This window comes from Cataglyphis hispanica, chromosome 11 (genome assembly GCF_021464435.1).
Source record: "Cataglyphis hispanica isolate Lineage 1 chromosome 11, ULB_Chis1_1.0, whole genome shotgun sequence".
NCBI lineage: Eukaryota > Metazoa > Arthropoda > Insecta > Hymenoptera > Formicidae > Cataglyphis > Cataglyphis hispanica.
Window position 1 is genome coordinate 4364968 of NC_065964.1, and position 16232 is coordinate 4381199.

The 16232-nt window shown below is 35.2% G+C and overlaps 2 protein-coding genes across 2 annotated transcripts in view; both read right to left on the reverse strand.

Annotated features, from left to right (window-relative positions):
- Positions 1–12317, reverse strand: part of LOC126853098 (plexin domain-containing protein 2) — a 29315-nt gene extending 16998 nt beyond the window's left edge. Inside the window, exon 1 of the mRNA XM_050598544.1 lies at positions 11454–12317. Within this exon, the coding sequence (XP_050454501.1) occupies positions 11454–11589 (136 nt within the window). The 5' untranslated portion in view covers positions 11590–12317. The remainder of the gene's footprint in view (positions 1–11453) is intronic.
- A 338-nt stretch (positions 12318–12655) lies between these two features.
- LOC126853134 (cilia- and flagella-associated protein 69-like) lies at positions 12656–16220 on the reverse strand. Its single transcript, XM_050598621.1, has 7 exons — positions 16108–16220; positions 15479–15885; positions 15096–15300; positions 14526–14833; positions 14068–14282; positions 13402–13833; positions 12656–13104 (listed from the first exon to the last, which is right to left on the reverse strand). Exons 2-7 carry the CDS (start codon positions 15615–15617, stop codon positions 12907–12909), a joined length of 1497 nt encoding a protein of 498 aa, XP_050454578.1. The 5' UTR covers positions 15618–15885; positions 16108–16220; the 3' UTR covers positions 12656–12906.
- Between the last annotated feature and the right edge of the window lie 12 nt (positions 16221–16232).

The following is a 16232-nucleotide window of genomic DNA, read 5'->3' on the forward strand; positions in this document are numbered from 1 at the left end:
AATGGACCGCAAAACATTCTTCTGATCATAAGACAGCCTCATTAAAATAAATCATTTCGGAGAATTGTTCTTTGTAGGCACATCGACGCTCTTACCATATTGTCCATTTATCCTTTACAAAAGTTATTCAGAATATATACAAAATACTTATATGCGTTTTTGAATCTATTTTTTAATATATGTAAAATTATAATAATAAAAAAAATTAAATATATTATAATATGTAATATATTTAACTCACGTATTTATTTTTTGTTGTAATTTATCTCATTGTAAATATTTAATTTAATATAAAATTTATTTTATATTTATTTTATTTTATTTTAATGAGGTATTTTGTTATTATTACAGATAAATTTATCACTCTTCAATTAAGAACTGCGTGTAATATACTGGAAGGAAATACAAGTATGTCGAAAACAGGTGAGCTTATTAATTTAATATTAATGATAAAAGTGATATAGAGGACTAGGCAAGTAAGTAAGATTCGTGTTCGAGCAAACACATCGTAATGTAAATGATGATGTTAGCTATTTTGCATCGCGGTATTATGCATGACTGATTATTATCATCGGCACGTAGTAATAATAATCTTATTGTTAGTTCAAACTCGAGATCGCGTAGAAAATAAGATATGTTTCTCTCTTTGAAATATTGTTTTACAGAGAAATATTAAAATTGCATAATTTAAGCTAAATAAAATAGAAATAAATAAAATCAGTTTATAAATAATCTCTATAAACTTAATTTAAACTAGTTTTATTAAATTATAAAATTAGAAATTTATTATTATTACTATAAAAAATTTAGGGAACTAAAATATTTTTAAGGTTTCATCAAAACATTAATCATATTTTAAAATTGATATTAATGAATTATTGTGTATGTGTGTCTGTCGAAATAAATTAGTAATCGAATCAGCTAATAAATATATTCTTTGTCTTTGCGAACTTGTCGATAAATCAATTTTTCCGCCACGTTGACAAGTCCTTTTTATTTAATCGCACATGATCCTATTGAAACGAGCAATATAATGCATGTGTGTAATTCCGTTTAGTCAATTGTTGAAAGACCTTTTGCAATTAAGAAGGTCGATAGGATGACATCATACGCTAACATTCTTCGATTGAATTGATTCGTTCATGAACGAAAACCTTCTCGATTCAACCTCCTCGACCTTTTCGATCGGATCATCGACTTCGATTTTTATTCTTTAGACAATATGCAAAAAATTATTGAGTTATAAATTATTTTTACGCATATATTATTAATATGGATTTATATTATAACAAATTAATGATATAAATAAAAGTCTGAGAAAAATATTTTCTATAATATATATTTAGCAAAAAGAATTATAACATATAATTTAGAATTTTTTTGTATACAATTTTTCTATTCAATAATTTTATATTAAGCTTATCATAGATAAGAGTAAAAGTTAGATTTAAGTACATGTCAAGAAAATAATTTATGCATTGGATTTATGCTACTTTAAATCCTAAGAATACCCTTCTAGACTCGTGAAACTGTTAGTGAAAACGATGCAAAATGAACATGATGCATATATGTTATTTAATTATGTAGTTCCAGGCAATAATTATCTTCGCATCTCAATTACAATACAAATACACGATAGTGTCTTCCATGTATAACAATGGACTTAGAAATTATTGCCGATAAATCAGAAATGCTTAAACTATCTTTTGATAAAAATTTAAACTAATAATATAAAATAGATGTCAAAAATTTTATCTCTTTTAAAAATTTATATTATTGTAAGATATATTTTTAAAAGACAGCTTTAATTTTAATATAGAGATTGAGATTTTTTTTCAATTTATTTTTTATTAATTATTTTTTATTTTATTTATTTTTATTTATTATATATCAAATCAATCTCGATATGCCCTGTCGGATAATTCAGTTCAAGTTTAAGTAAAATTATTTCCCACACTTATCATATTAATTTTATCTTTAAATTGCAATCTATTCTTAACGCCATGCATCTGCTTGGATATAATTCACTAATGTCGGGAATGAATTGCGCTAATAGTCTGTATCGAAGCACACCAACAAGAATAGCTTGGCGCCGGAGCCACTTATCGGGGTCCTTGCTTCTGTCAGTTGCAGTCTTCAAAAGGATGCCGATGTAATAATTAAGGGGAAGCCGTCAGATTATTTGTCAGTCGAGTATCGCTTAGCTTGCTAGTCGAGTGAGTGCAACTTTGCATTATTGTATCATTTCTCCCTTAGAGATTTCATTCCATTAAATCCTGCAATAATGCTCAGAAAATCATCAATGCGATAATCATAGCTAACAAATGTTATAAAGTATTCTAACTAAATATTCTATATAAATTGTAAACATGGCAGAGGCATTACTGAAATATTTGACAACAAAAGTACGACCAAGTTCTTATGATGCTTCAACGTAAACATACACATGAGTGTTTATTTATTACACCTTATCGTTGGAACGATCCGACATAAACGCGATGGCGATAAATCGTCGGCGAGAACATCCGCGAAGGGACGGGCCCTACGATATTATAATATATGCAATAGCGACATGCTTCCGGCGTAAAACGACGCACGCGACGGCCACCACCTACGCGTGACGGGACGAGCAACGCGTGTACACGCACGCGCGCTCGCAAAGATGACAATCTTACGCGTTCGCAGCTCGTCTCGAGTGCAACGAACTCGTATAATTTCACGCCCGCGGCTGCATTCTTTTAGCGCGAATTGCCATCTAATCGACGGCGCCCTTAACCCTTTTATCCGCGCTTTCGAAAGTGATAAGCTCGATACAATATTCTCGCGATAATTAATAAAAAAAATAAGTTTGACATTTTTTAATCTAAAAATAATTCCAATTTATTTTTTTTTCTCATAATTAACGAAAAATGAAGTTTGATATAGGCAGGTTACTAAAAAATCGTGAAATGTCATGATTACGTGACGTTGATACTTCGCATAAATTAATGTCTCATTTATTACGTGTAAATAATGAAGAATTAAGAAGAATTAAGAGAAGCACTTACTTTTCGAATTGAACAGCGAATAAATATGATGCGACGAACGTATATCGCGAGTCCACGGACCAATCAAGTTTAATCGGTAGGACCGTTCGCACAAGGCGGACGACTAATGAGCGTATAAAATGGGCCACGTGGGTGTCCGGTTATGTCCGCGCGCTGCACCCTTTCCTCTCCACGAAATTTCTCCGACACACATCCTCCCAGACGCCGCTTTTCATTGCGCTCGTTAATTTTAGAAACGAATTACGATCGCGCGCGCGCGCAGACGCGCTTACATAATCCTTTTCTAATGTAACTTTCGTAACTCGTTCAGCGCGAATTATTTATCATCAGCCTCTTTTCCTTTGCTTTAAATCCTAGATAGAGACATGAAATCAAGAGAAATAAGATTAACTTGGACCAATACTTTATTTTTTTTCTCATCTTCATATTTCTATTAATGGAATTAAAAATTTAAACTTTATACGATGAAATTGTGAATAAGAGCTAACTAAATATATTTAGAAGAGATGCAGTTACATATATGGCAAGTTACATATATGGCTATTTTGTAACTCGCATCCGAGATAACGATAGCCTAGCACAAAGCGCATTAAAGATATCTTTCATTAAGCGGAGTCATATGATAAAGCCGACACGCGTGGCGCCGGTCTTAATCTATATGCGTGTATATATGTTACATTAGGATAAGGAGATATAATGATCATATATATATATATATATACAATGGACATGTTACAATAATTATTCCTCGCACATAATAATATACAGAGTGTCGCGAAATCATCGAATACTTTCCTTTAACTTCAATAATATTATAATTGTACAAAAATTTATGCAGACTATGTTTATTCTATTTTTATTTACGTGTACTAATTTTATAAAGCTATATATATTTATAACGACATGAGTGACGTTTGATATTTGGCACGCTTCGGTCGCTACCGCAGGAAGTACATGTACGGATCACATTGTGCCGCGTGTGCGATATATCGAGCGGCGACGACGACGACGACGACGATATACATTACCGAAACCGGATACGTGCGAACGCGTGTACGCATCTTCGTCTGCGAGAGCAATATGCGTGTGCAATATGCGTGCATCAACGGTCCCTCGCAAAAGCGCGCGTAATAAAGGGAGTTAACGCCCCGCATCGACATACGCCAGACTGGCGCAAGGCCTATTCCCGAATAACGTAAGGCCAAAAACGTTTCTAATATTATTTCGAAACTTGTCACTCTCTATTTTTTTTTTTTTTTTTATTTAAAAAATTCCCATTTAACTCTTAATTTTTTACAAATTTAATTAACGTAATATTTACGTGTTCGAATAACATAATATCTCTGAAAGAATTTAATGCGTTTGCAGCAATGATAAATCGAAGATTGAATGACGTGAGCAAATGATAGATATACCTTGTGATTTTAATCTAATTGTTGATTTCATGATAACGTTTGATTCAAGCGCTGCAGTTTGTGACATTTATCGGGAGCTAAAAATTTGCAATATGTCTTATCTATATCGTTTCGACGAGAGAAACGTTATCAAGGATCGAGTGTTTAAACACTTTAATCAAAGTGATATTCTTTCGGAACACTCGCGTGTGTTTATATTGAATGTCGTTATCGCAGGAGAGAAAAAGAGATATAGAAAAAGCGCGCTGTTTACGGCCAAGGTGTAATACGTGCGAATACATAAATAAATGTGATTTAGCATTTTATTCATTTATTCATTACTGTTTCTCGAAATAGCCGCAATTATATGCAAACATGTGATTAAATATGATATTAAATGTACAATTAAAGTCAAGAGTTGAAAAAAAAAAAAACATTGAAAGAGGCTGTCATTTCGTACAAGAGAAAATATTTCGATTCAATCTTTGAATATATCGAAGATAAAATTAAAATATTAGGATATATAATGATATACACAATTGATTTTAATATTTATTTAAATGAAAACGGCAAGAAACAAATCAAGCAAATAAATAAATATACTAATGAGAAGAAGAGCAAATTTTACATAGCAGCTCTTACACTCATTTAATAAAATTTTAGATGCAATTAAAAAATCTTTTATACATACGAGTTTGCATAAAGTGTGCTTCTGTATCTCTCGAATATATATATATTTTTTTTTTTAAATTGCAATCTCTCTCCCTTATTTTCTTTAATAACGTCTCTATCTAGTCTCTAGCCGAGACTATCGATCCCGTCAATGGGGACGCTGACTTGTTCGGTTCACGCAGCGCTTCTTCCGCGACGCGAACGAGGTCAGTCCGAGTGTAAGTCCGGCGGAACGCGCCGCGTCAGCGAAAATAGAGCGATTCGAAGCCCAGGCTGATACGAAAGGTGTGTAACGGCGAGCGTAGAGCGAGGAGAGTGCGTTGAACTTTCTACGTCGATGGAAATATGACAAAAGCCATGACTCATGGATGAGCTGTCGGCTCGTACGTTCGTTCATTCGTCACGAATCGCTAGTGACGTGGATAGAAACTTGCGACTTGCATCGTACGTTGCATCTGCCCGCTTTCCGCATTTTTGCCCCCCCCCCTCCCTCCCCTACAAACGCCGGAAAATGTATGACGAGAGGAAGTAGATCGATAAGCGATGATAAGAACTTTCTTCTTTTCCCTCTGTGACGGCGAAAGCGCGTAATAGTAAACAGAATTTCTTTCGCGATGACGTTGGAATTTCTCGTAAAAGAATTTCGGGAAAGAAAAAAGAAAAAAATTGTAGAATCTTTTTGACAAATATTTATCTCGTGTTTTTTATTTATATATTAATTTTATTGTTTATCTTTTTTTATCTCTGATAATGAGAACGCATTGAGAAATCCAAGTTTCATGTTGATAACGTGATATTTCGGAAAATTTTAATTGATGAAATAATGTTTTTTTTCCATTATATTCGAGGCTCTCTCGAGAAAGAGATTTTTATTTCAAAATGATATCATACGAACGAGACAGAAGGCAACCAAGAGCCAGCGCGATAATTTGCGCATATGTTTTATTACAATAAAATTATATTGATATTTTAAGTGGTAGATACAATCACAAAAATTTATCGTTTAGTTAAAATTTTTCAATTTGATTGTAATGAAATATATGCGCACAAATTTTACCGCGCTGGCTCTTGATTGCCTTCTGTTTCCTTCGTATTACACAGTCATAAGAGCCTTTATTAATTTAAAACGATAATAATTTTATATTTCTCGACATAAAAATTTGATTAAAGATCTACTTTCTTACAATTTTTTCACTTCGAACATAATACAATAAATGTATCTTTTATTATTGTCACTCAAAATTTTTAAAATTCTCGTGTTTTTATCATTTATTATAAATTAATAGATTACTGATATCTGTTTGTATCTGTCTTTTTCTATTTCACAGATTTTTAATATCTCTGCTTCATATGAAAACATCTTCTAAACAATATTCCGTATATTTATATCTTAATCATCAACCTATAAATAATGTTTTCATAATTAATATTTTTATAATTTATGTGCATGACAAGTTAGAAAAAAAAAACCACGATTGTCAGGCCATGTGGTTAGGAGAAAACCTAGAGGAATCTAATGAGACGTATATATAATTGCAACATATATATATAATGTAAGCGGAAAGTAGACAGAAACTAGAAATGTTGCTGGAAACCGAAATAATTGCGCCGCGAGACTTTCGTAACCGCGTTTTTTTTTTTTAATCCCCTTCCCCTTTTTTCTCTCTCTCTCTCTCTTTCTCTCTCTTTCTCTAATCTTCGTTGATGGTCGAAACATATCTCGAACGTGCCATTACGTCGAATTTAATCGCGTTGTACTGGAAAAGCCCAAGATTATGCATGCGAACTAAGTGTTACGAGGACAAATTTCTACACTTCGCGCTAAGAGCGTTTCCGCGCTTCGTGTCGCGAGGATATCGGGTGTCGCAAAAATCTCTCCGCGGAATTTCACATTTCTGAACGCCTACCGTGACATCCTCCCCCCCCTCCCCCCTCCCCCTCCTTATTGTCTTTGCGAGGGAGAACAATTACTCTAGTCAAGGGTACTCTTTTTGAAAAGGAAATTTTTGTCCTGGATTAATCGTCGATTTTTATTTGTTGGAATTATTCAGGACGAGATTATGAGAAACACAGATCTATACAGTAAAAGCTTGAAAATGTATATATTTATTTAAAAAATTGTATTTCAATTTGGGGAAAACCAACATGTTTTTTGTCGTAAATTTAAAATTCAGCAATTAGTAGGGATATTCACTTCGAATAATTAAATTAATTAATGAATAACCGTCGTCGTTATAATTGGATGGTTACACGGACAATGGATTTTGCTCGCATAAAATTAAAGATTTAAATTATGCACATTCGTACGTTGTGGAGTTTTACATTTGAAATTTAATTTCATTCAACAAACTGTGTTAGTTGTGGTTGAACCGTTTTCACATAAATTTTCGGACGAAAAGATAGCCCGTTGTCTTTCATAAAGGAGTGCGTTCTTCTCGGCGGGATTAAAAGCGGATTAAAACGCGCTCGCCGCTGCAGAATTACGCGAAATCTAATTACGCGCTCAGCTGGACGAGGCTTGTCTCGCGCTTGTAAACGAGTTAAGTGTTACGAGGCAAACGTCATAAATGACTTCCATCATACGCGCTATTATTTTTTTTATTTATTTTTTTTTATTTTTTTTTTGTCTCCATTTTTTACGCTAAATTGGAATTTTCTCATATTTCTCGCTCGTATCGTCTTGCTCTTGACCTTCACGTTGCGAATCTTGTGATCGGATTCGATTTCAAATGTCGTGACGGGCACTTGAAATTAATCTCGAATTAAGCAGCCTTGCGTGAGTCGAGCTACCGGCACAAATTGGTATTATTGAAGCGCTCTGCAGGGTGCTAGTAAATATACTTTGGAGACCGATTTAATGAATTCTTTATATAAAAACTTGATCTTTCTCAATGAATTCTAAATATATAAATCTAATCTCTCTTGAAATGAATCGACTTAACATTAAATTGATTGTCTTATCTAAATTGTGGGAAGAGTTTAATCATTTGTATATATACCGACTCAAATTTGTATAAACGAATTCCTCGATACCGTGTAATCGAATGTCACAGAGACGCTAATCTAAACTTATCGCCTTTTCCGATATCTTTGATTCCGAAATGCATGGTTCACCGCTACTGTCAGTGATAATCGAGTACGATAAGCGATCAAATATAACATAACAGCAGTGGAGATAAAATAAACAACTGAGGGGGTCACGTATATCCTTCTGAATTATTAAAAGACTCGACGCATTTCTTTTTTAACAGGGACGGATTTATGTTTTTCCTACACCTCTTCTACTTTTGCTCACTTACTCTATAAAAAATGCGTTGCTTTATTTTTATATCCGACGACAAAGCCGTGCGAGAAATATCCAACATCCGATACCGATATAAAAATTAAATTCTACGGTTTTAAGAGGGTTTTAATATCAGTTTTAATATCTGCAATTTTTCACAAAATAATCGATCTAGTTAACGAGAAAGCGTCTCGTTTGTCATTAGTCTTTGGACCAAATAAAACTTCATAAATCGTAGAACGTGATGAGATTTGACACGAAACCTACGTAAGAAAGATACTTTAATACAGCCCTGATCCTCGTCGTGTAACTTTACTCGACGTAACGGTAGCGCTGGTGTGATGTACGTGCTGTGACACGAGGATGCATGGCATGCCGTGTCATATTACGAGTTAATCCATCGATTTCTGCAAAATACTTCGCCGGCGTAATGCATTGTGGATGCAGCAACTTGACGCACCGCGCAATAATATTTTCAGTCGCCGTCAATTTACGGCGTATAAAAATATTTTCCCGTCGATTTTCTAGCTATAAGATATTACTTTACGTTTCGGAAAAAGCATTGTATAATAGCGTTAAAGTTTTGTCCTTTTTTTTTTTTGGAAAATCACTTATGATAAAAATATGAAGGTATAATCTTGTTATTTTTGATCGAACAATTTCAAAAAAGCAGCGTATAAATAAACGAAGAATTTAACAATGGACGTGCGCGTCTTTTAAGAGACACGATGTATTTTTCCTGCATTAGCGAAACATATTTTTTCGTCTCTTCGACTTCGCAATCATGAAACGTATTCTCGTCTCTGAACAGAAGAACTTTGTCTATAAATATCAACAGCCATCTGCGAACGACAAAATTACGTGCACAATATGCGCGGAACAACATGATTGTAGAAGGAAAAAAAGAGAAGAATTTATTAAAGTTTATGTCTTGACGTCCGAGCATTAAATAACATTCGTCAAGGTGAAAAAAAATGCCAGCATCGTAAAAAACGATGCAACCGCAGAGTCGGCTTTCCTTGACAATAACTTAGCAAATTTTAATGTAAACAGAATATTCCTGAATAAATCGTGATTTTTAATTAACTTGAATTAGCTAAAATTTGATATAAGAAAATTTGCGCCTAGGAGAATTTCATAATAATCATCAAACTAGCCTAGTAGCGTAAATATTTTATCAGATTTTAAGCGAACAATTTTTTACTTGAAACAAAATTGAATTCTGAATTATATTCGGTACAGAAATTTTTATTTTAATTATTTAAAAATCGTGCAGAAACTCGCGTTACAACGGCTTATAACAAGCGACATCAATAGACGATGTTCGCTTGATATTCCTATGAAATGCCAATGATTCCGATAATACCAACAATTGTCGGAGTTCTTTCTTTCCCGACAATATACGCAATTTCTGCGATCGTCATTTACGACAATAAAACAATGCGATACGCGAGTACCTTTGTCCCGAGTAAATAGCGGCAATTTTGCATCATGAAATCGCGCGCGTCAAAACAATGTGTGTGTGTGTGCGTGGGGGGTGACCCGTGATAACCTTCCCCCCGAGAAAACTGTCACTTACAAATTCATCGTTATTCCCAGCGACGAAAATCGGAAGGAAGCAGTCACACAAGAAATCGCACACGCCAGAGAACTTTATCTTCCCTCTCTCTCTCTCTCTCTCTCTCTCTCTCTCTCTCTCTCTATCTCAATATCGGAACATTATTTATAGATTTATTAATATATTTATAAATTTATCCGACAATGAGAGAGAAAGAGAGAGAGGAAGGAGAGGAAGACATGGCAAAAATACAAAGTATCATTCTAAAGCGTGGTTCTTCTAATTAGTGATCAAATCGTCATTTTAATGACGAGACGATTATGATGTCGCGTGTCGCTTGTAATTTCGAGAAAAACATTCATTAAATCCAAGGGCTCGGGGCAACGTTGTTAAGCGACACGATAGAATAGTATTATATTATATATAATTGAAAAAGAGAAGGCTAATATAGGATGTCTTTTCTTGTGAGGAGATATACAGTAAAAAAAATGCTATGACATGAGAGAAGCAATGTTAAGTTTCAAAATACTGATTAATTAATCTATTCAATATTAATTATGATTTTCTGTTATTTCTATATGTATTTATTATTTAATATTTTATGATTCGTAATTATTAATATATATATATATATATATATATATATATATTTATTTATTTATTTATTTATTATTATTGTAAGAATATATAAATAATTACGAATTAACAATACGAACATATACGGAATTTTAAGATGACAGCTGTCGCATTTCTTTTCTCATTTATCTCTCAAAAGGAATGGAATATTCTAGCGAACTTTCATCGATACATAGTCGATCTCATCTCTGCAGACTAACCGCTATACAATCGCTCGCCACCTTCGGCCATGAACGAGCGAGCGAGCGAACGCGACCTTATTCCGACGAGACGGGATACGGCGCGTTCCTGATATCCCGTTGCATCGGTGCAAGCGTCGACGATGACGACGACGACGACGACGACGACTTACGGGCAAAGCGTCGTCGGGGAATTGCGTAGTTAGTCGTCGAGACAGATACCCAGGCTAGGCCTTTTTTTCTTTTCCTTTCTCTCGCCTCCCCTCCTCCTCTTTCTTTCTCCCCTTTTTTTTTTTTTTTTTTCTCGCACTTCGCCCGCATCCGTCTCGGATAATCCCTTCGGATAATGCTTCGACCTTCCCTTTTCTTTCCCCTTAACTGGCGTGAACGAAAATCCGTTGGAATATGATTTTAAACGTTGCTCATTTTAAAAGAACTTTGTCTCGCGCGATATAACTTCTCTCCGTCTCTCTCTCTCTCTCTCTCTCTCTCTCTCTCTCTCTCTCTCGCGCTCGTTTCTTTTCTCTTCCTCTCGCGAACACAGTCGCCGCCTTCTCCGAGAAGAACCCACCGTGATACGCAACAGGTTATCGAAAGGCGCGTTCGCACACGCATACGCAAATGACATTTGTATACACGCGCATTCTCATATAACACGCGCACACGCACACATTGTACACTCACCGTGTTCGGCGACCACCGACAAGGATCCAAGCAAAAGCGCGCACAGGACGGCCAGCAACAGCGGAATCCGCATCGGTCTTTGCCGTCCGTTCGCGCCGTTGAAGAAGAAGCACCACCGTTCTTCCTCGCGCGCCATAGCTGCTTCAATGATGACGATGAGGGTCCCTCTTTCTCTCCGTCTCTGTCTCTCTCCTTCTCTCTATTCCGCTTTGAGGAGAGCCTCACGTGAAACTTACAGGAGCGTTCCTCGATAAAGAAGCGGCGAGAGAGCGCTCACGACGACGACGACGAAGGGCGGAAAAGGACGGAGGGGGAGAGGCGGACAAAGGCGCGGGTGGCAAAGGGAGAACCGGCGGACGGAAAAGAAGTAGATAGCCGGGGAGGAGGCGGGGAGGAGAAGGGAGGGGTTCGGGGTTGACTAGAGATTCGAGAAAGAAGGGAGAAAGGGACCGAGAGAGTGCGCCGCCGCGCGAACGAACTAGCGCGAGTCTCGTCTCTCGCGCGAGACAGGCTGCTCCGAAACGAACGGAGGCGGCTGCTCTGCTCCGAAATGAAAAATTACCCCGAGTTGCTGTTGCTGCCTTGCTCCGCGCTCGCCGCGGTGCGGATACGATGCGATCGAGGCGCAAAAGCGAAGCGGCAAAGGTGCGCTTTCGTGACGACGGCGCGCGACACACTGAACGCCAGGCAGCGAGCGAGCGAGCGAGCGAGGGACAAACGTGTCTCTGAGAGGAGCGTGAGAAGCTCGAGCTGCTCGGTCCGCGGTCTCGCTTTAAACCGGCTTTACGACTACGAGAACGACGGCGACGACGAGGAGGACGACGGCGGCGGTGGCGGTGACTGCGCTAGCGACGGCATGCTCGCTCTCACTAGCCGCTCGCCGCGTTCGCCAGTCGCTCTCTCGCCCACCCTCCCGGACATAGCCATGAGACGATTATGTAGATGGTCATCTAGATGAGCGCTCTTGCCGTCAGATAAAGGACGAGGCCGACCTGACGCGCGTTTCCGCCCGCGAAAATTCGAATTTCGAATCGCGTTGATGAGCGATGATATTTTGGCATAAACAAAACTATTTTTCTTTTGTTTTTTTTTTTAAATTTATAATAGATATAATGTTAAATTTTAATAATAGATAAAATATAGATGAAGTAATATATTTGAAGTTATATTTATATAATTATAACAATAGATTTTTTCTTTTCTCGAATTTGGCTCATTTATTTAGAATATAAATTGATATAAGTTAGATTAATTATACTATCAAGATATGATACTCTCTTGATGATAGGTATTCTTGTCGACAAGGTGGATAACTGTTCTATCGTAGCAAGATAATATATATAATATTGTCTCGCTTGTCACGAGGATAAGAAGATATAATTATTGCAATTAATTGTTTAGTTCTATATGTTGTTTTTTATGTTTCGAATATTTAATAACGTAAATATAGAGATTAGTGATTTAGGCTCTCGATGAGGTATTCTTTTGCAAACTGACATTCATAAAAATAAGAATCATTGGAAACGGTGTTGAAGGAAGAAACGGTTTCTTCACGGAGTGAATCCTCAGGTGACACGGGGAGTAATTCTATAATGTCACGTATATCCCCTAAGTGCGAGCTGTCAATCGATTGATGTTGTCTGAGAATAGCCTGAAAAAAAAATATCGACAGGAAATAAATAAGAGTTTGAAATAAGCAAATTAAATTACATTTTCTCGTAATTATAATTTTTTTTTTTTAATTTGAAAGAACAGTTAATTGTGATTGAAAATATTATAAATATATTCTCTAAATATAAATTTCTTTGTGAAAAATATTTTAAATACTAAAATTGCAGTTTTTAACAAGGTTTCATGGAGAAACTATTCCAAATAAAAATTAAATAAAGATCTATAAAAGAAATCTAATAGAATTTCTATCTCGCTTGATTGATATCCGTTATTTTACCGTGACGTTTGCTTTGTCCGAATACGTTCGGTGACATCGCTCTTCGTCGGCGTCACACGGAAATGACAGGGCAGCGTCAACTTGTCGTCTCTGCTGATCCTTTTTACGCAACATGTACGATCTTTCGGTCGTGCGACGGATACGATCGACCTCGTTCAATGCGTCCAAGGTCGGTGCCAGCTTGGAATCGCGTATCTTCACTAACTCTTCCCTTTCCGCGATCTCATCCGCAATCTTGATGGCCGCGATCAGCTTCTTCTGATTCTCCTTGATTAGTATACCCCAGGAACGATGCCACTGTACCATGTGAGCGATTAAATGCGCGTCCACAATTAACGGTGTGATTCCGGCATGCTCGAGGTATCTACTGAGCTCCGTCCACATTTGACCCAGCTTCAGTCGCAGGTACATGTCGATGCAGCATAAAGTTACCTGAAAAAGAATTCAGGAACTTGATCATTGCAGATTAATTAAAAATGTAACGTTACTTTAATTAAAAATCAAAAGCGGACAAATTTAAATATTAGAAATCTATTTATTATTTTATTTTTATTTGCTTGGTGATTTATTTAGTGCGAATTGTTTAGTTTGACATTATTGTTGTTTTTTTTTTTTTTTTTCTTAACAAAGAAATCTTTGTCTAGTCATTGGGATATTTAATCTTACGCGATCTTTTATTGGCAATTCGTGGAGCAGGATCTTGTAATGCTTTCTAGCAAATTCATATTTATCGCTATCCTTTTCGATGATTTTCAGAATACTAAAGATTTTCGATCGCGTTGAACCGATCATGTCGATTATAGTGGGGCTGGCATCTGCCGTCAGCTGTGAACGATAAGTATCTGTCCATTGCTTAGTACCCATCTGAGGTAATTCAGGATCTGTTAAATTACAAACGCGAGAGTTAATTTAATTTATAGTTAAAAAAGTGTAAGCAACTTTACTTTTTATTTAAATCATTTCTTGCAATAATATATTAAAAAATTTCTCCATGCGTGAACTTTTCAAATAAACTGAACTGAACGTTTTCAGTTATCAGTTATCAAAAATTTTAATAGCTTTATCAAGAAAAGAAAGGAGATTAAATTTAATTTAATTCGATCTTTTGATTCGCGAAATTGTACCTGTTATTGAACCATCGGCCTGCCTTTTGACGCCGATTCTGTCTTCCTCTTTCCGCCAAACGATCGCGAGTAAGGATATCAGTCCCGTCTTCTTATCAGCGCCTCTCCAAGTGCAGAGATATGGCCCACAAAAGGTTTGATCGCACATGTCAGTCAGCGCACCGAGATATAAACATCTCACGGGATAGCTCGCGATTTCGATGATATCCAGCATGAAGTATAATCCGCCATTCTTAAGGAATATTTCAAGATTCATGGAACATCGTGCCACGCATTCCCAAACGTAAGAGCCAATCGCTAACAAAAGTCTGTCGACAAAAAAATAATATAAAGAGGAATTTATTAGATATCTAATAAGTATACCTTAATATTATTAATTTTTTTCTATTTCTTATTTTATTACATAAATTCTTGATTTTATTATATAGATATAAAATTCTTTCAATTTTTTTTACTCGACAATGTTTATTTAAATTTTATTAGATTAGCAAAGTATATCTCATAATTCAATTGTTAGATATTAGCATAGAAAAACAAAAATATTGATGAAAATTATATGTCGTGAATTACCGCTGATCCACTTGGAAATTTTCGTTTTCTTTATATAAATATTTTCTAAAGATTTTTATGACAAACTCGATGCTTTGTTTTCCATACATCTGCTGAACTGACGTCTGTTTTTTCGCCAAATTCTCTAAGGCGATCAGCAGTAACGTTAAGATTCGTTGCCTTATCATCGTGAATTTTTTTAAACCCAGTATATTATTAATTAATTCTGAAATCGAAAAAGAAAATATATGTATGTGTACCTATTTATATAAATTATTTTGATTTTTACAGTAAACTTCAATGAAATAATATTTTATGTAATATTTCATTAAAGAGGGTTGTAAAAAGTTGAAAGAATTTTTTCAAAATTAAATATATTAATATAAGATATTTATATATCTTACTAATTATCAAGGTTATCATTTCGTGTCTTCGGAAATCTTCCAATAGAAGAGCGTCCTCTTGTAGGGTTATCGAGCAGATTGTTCTCGTAACAATCATCGCAAGATGTTCATCAAATTCCGTATTCAAAACACCAAGCATCGCAGATAATCTATAGGTATTTAATTGTATTTTTATTTTGTGTTAAATTCTCGTTTATTTTTTTTCTACTTTTGTTTTTTCTTTTTTACATGTATGTGCCTTTGAATTTTACAAATTCTGTTTTCATCCGTGGTGCCAACAGCGATAAAATATACAATGCATGCTCCAAAAGGATCAACGGCAAAGAAGATCCTTTAATCTTTTTATTTTTCATGCAGGTTTTAATAATCTGAAGGATAACCGGCATAATCACCATTTTCTTCATTATCTAAGATATTAAAAAATTTTCTCTATCGATATATCCCTTGAAATTTACAAATAATTCATATCTTTTTTTTATTAAATTAAACTTTGAAAATTAATTAGAAAAATGTAATATTAGACTGTAATAAACTTTACAGAAAACAGTTTTTATCATATTTTCTGTATCTTGTTTAATATGATATAATTTATAAAAATTTATAAAACAAAATTCATAAGACCAGCTTACGAAAACATAAACGTCGATTTCGGCGAAATAAGCGATGATCATCAATAAAATTCTCTTGAAAAAAAAATTATCATCATTATCTAAAAACTTAATGTCCTGAGTCCAGATTTTAGTAATGCCAGACT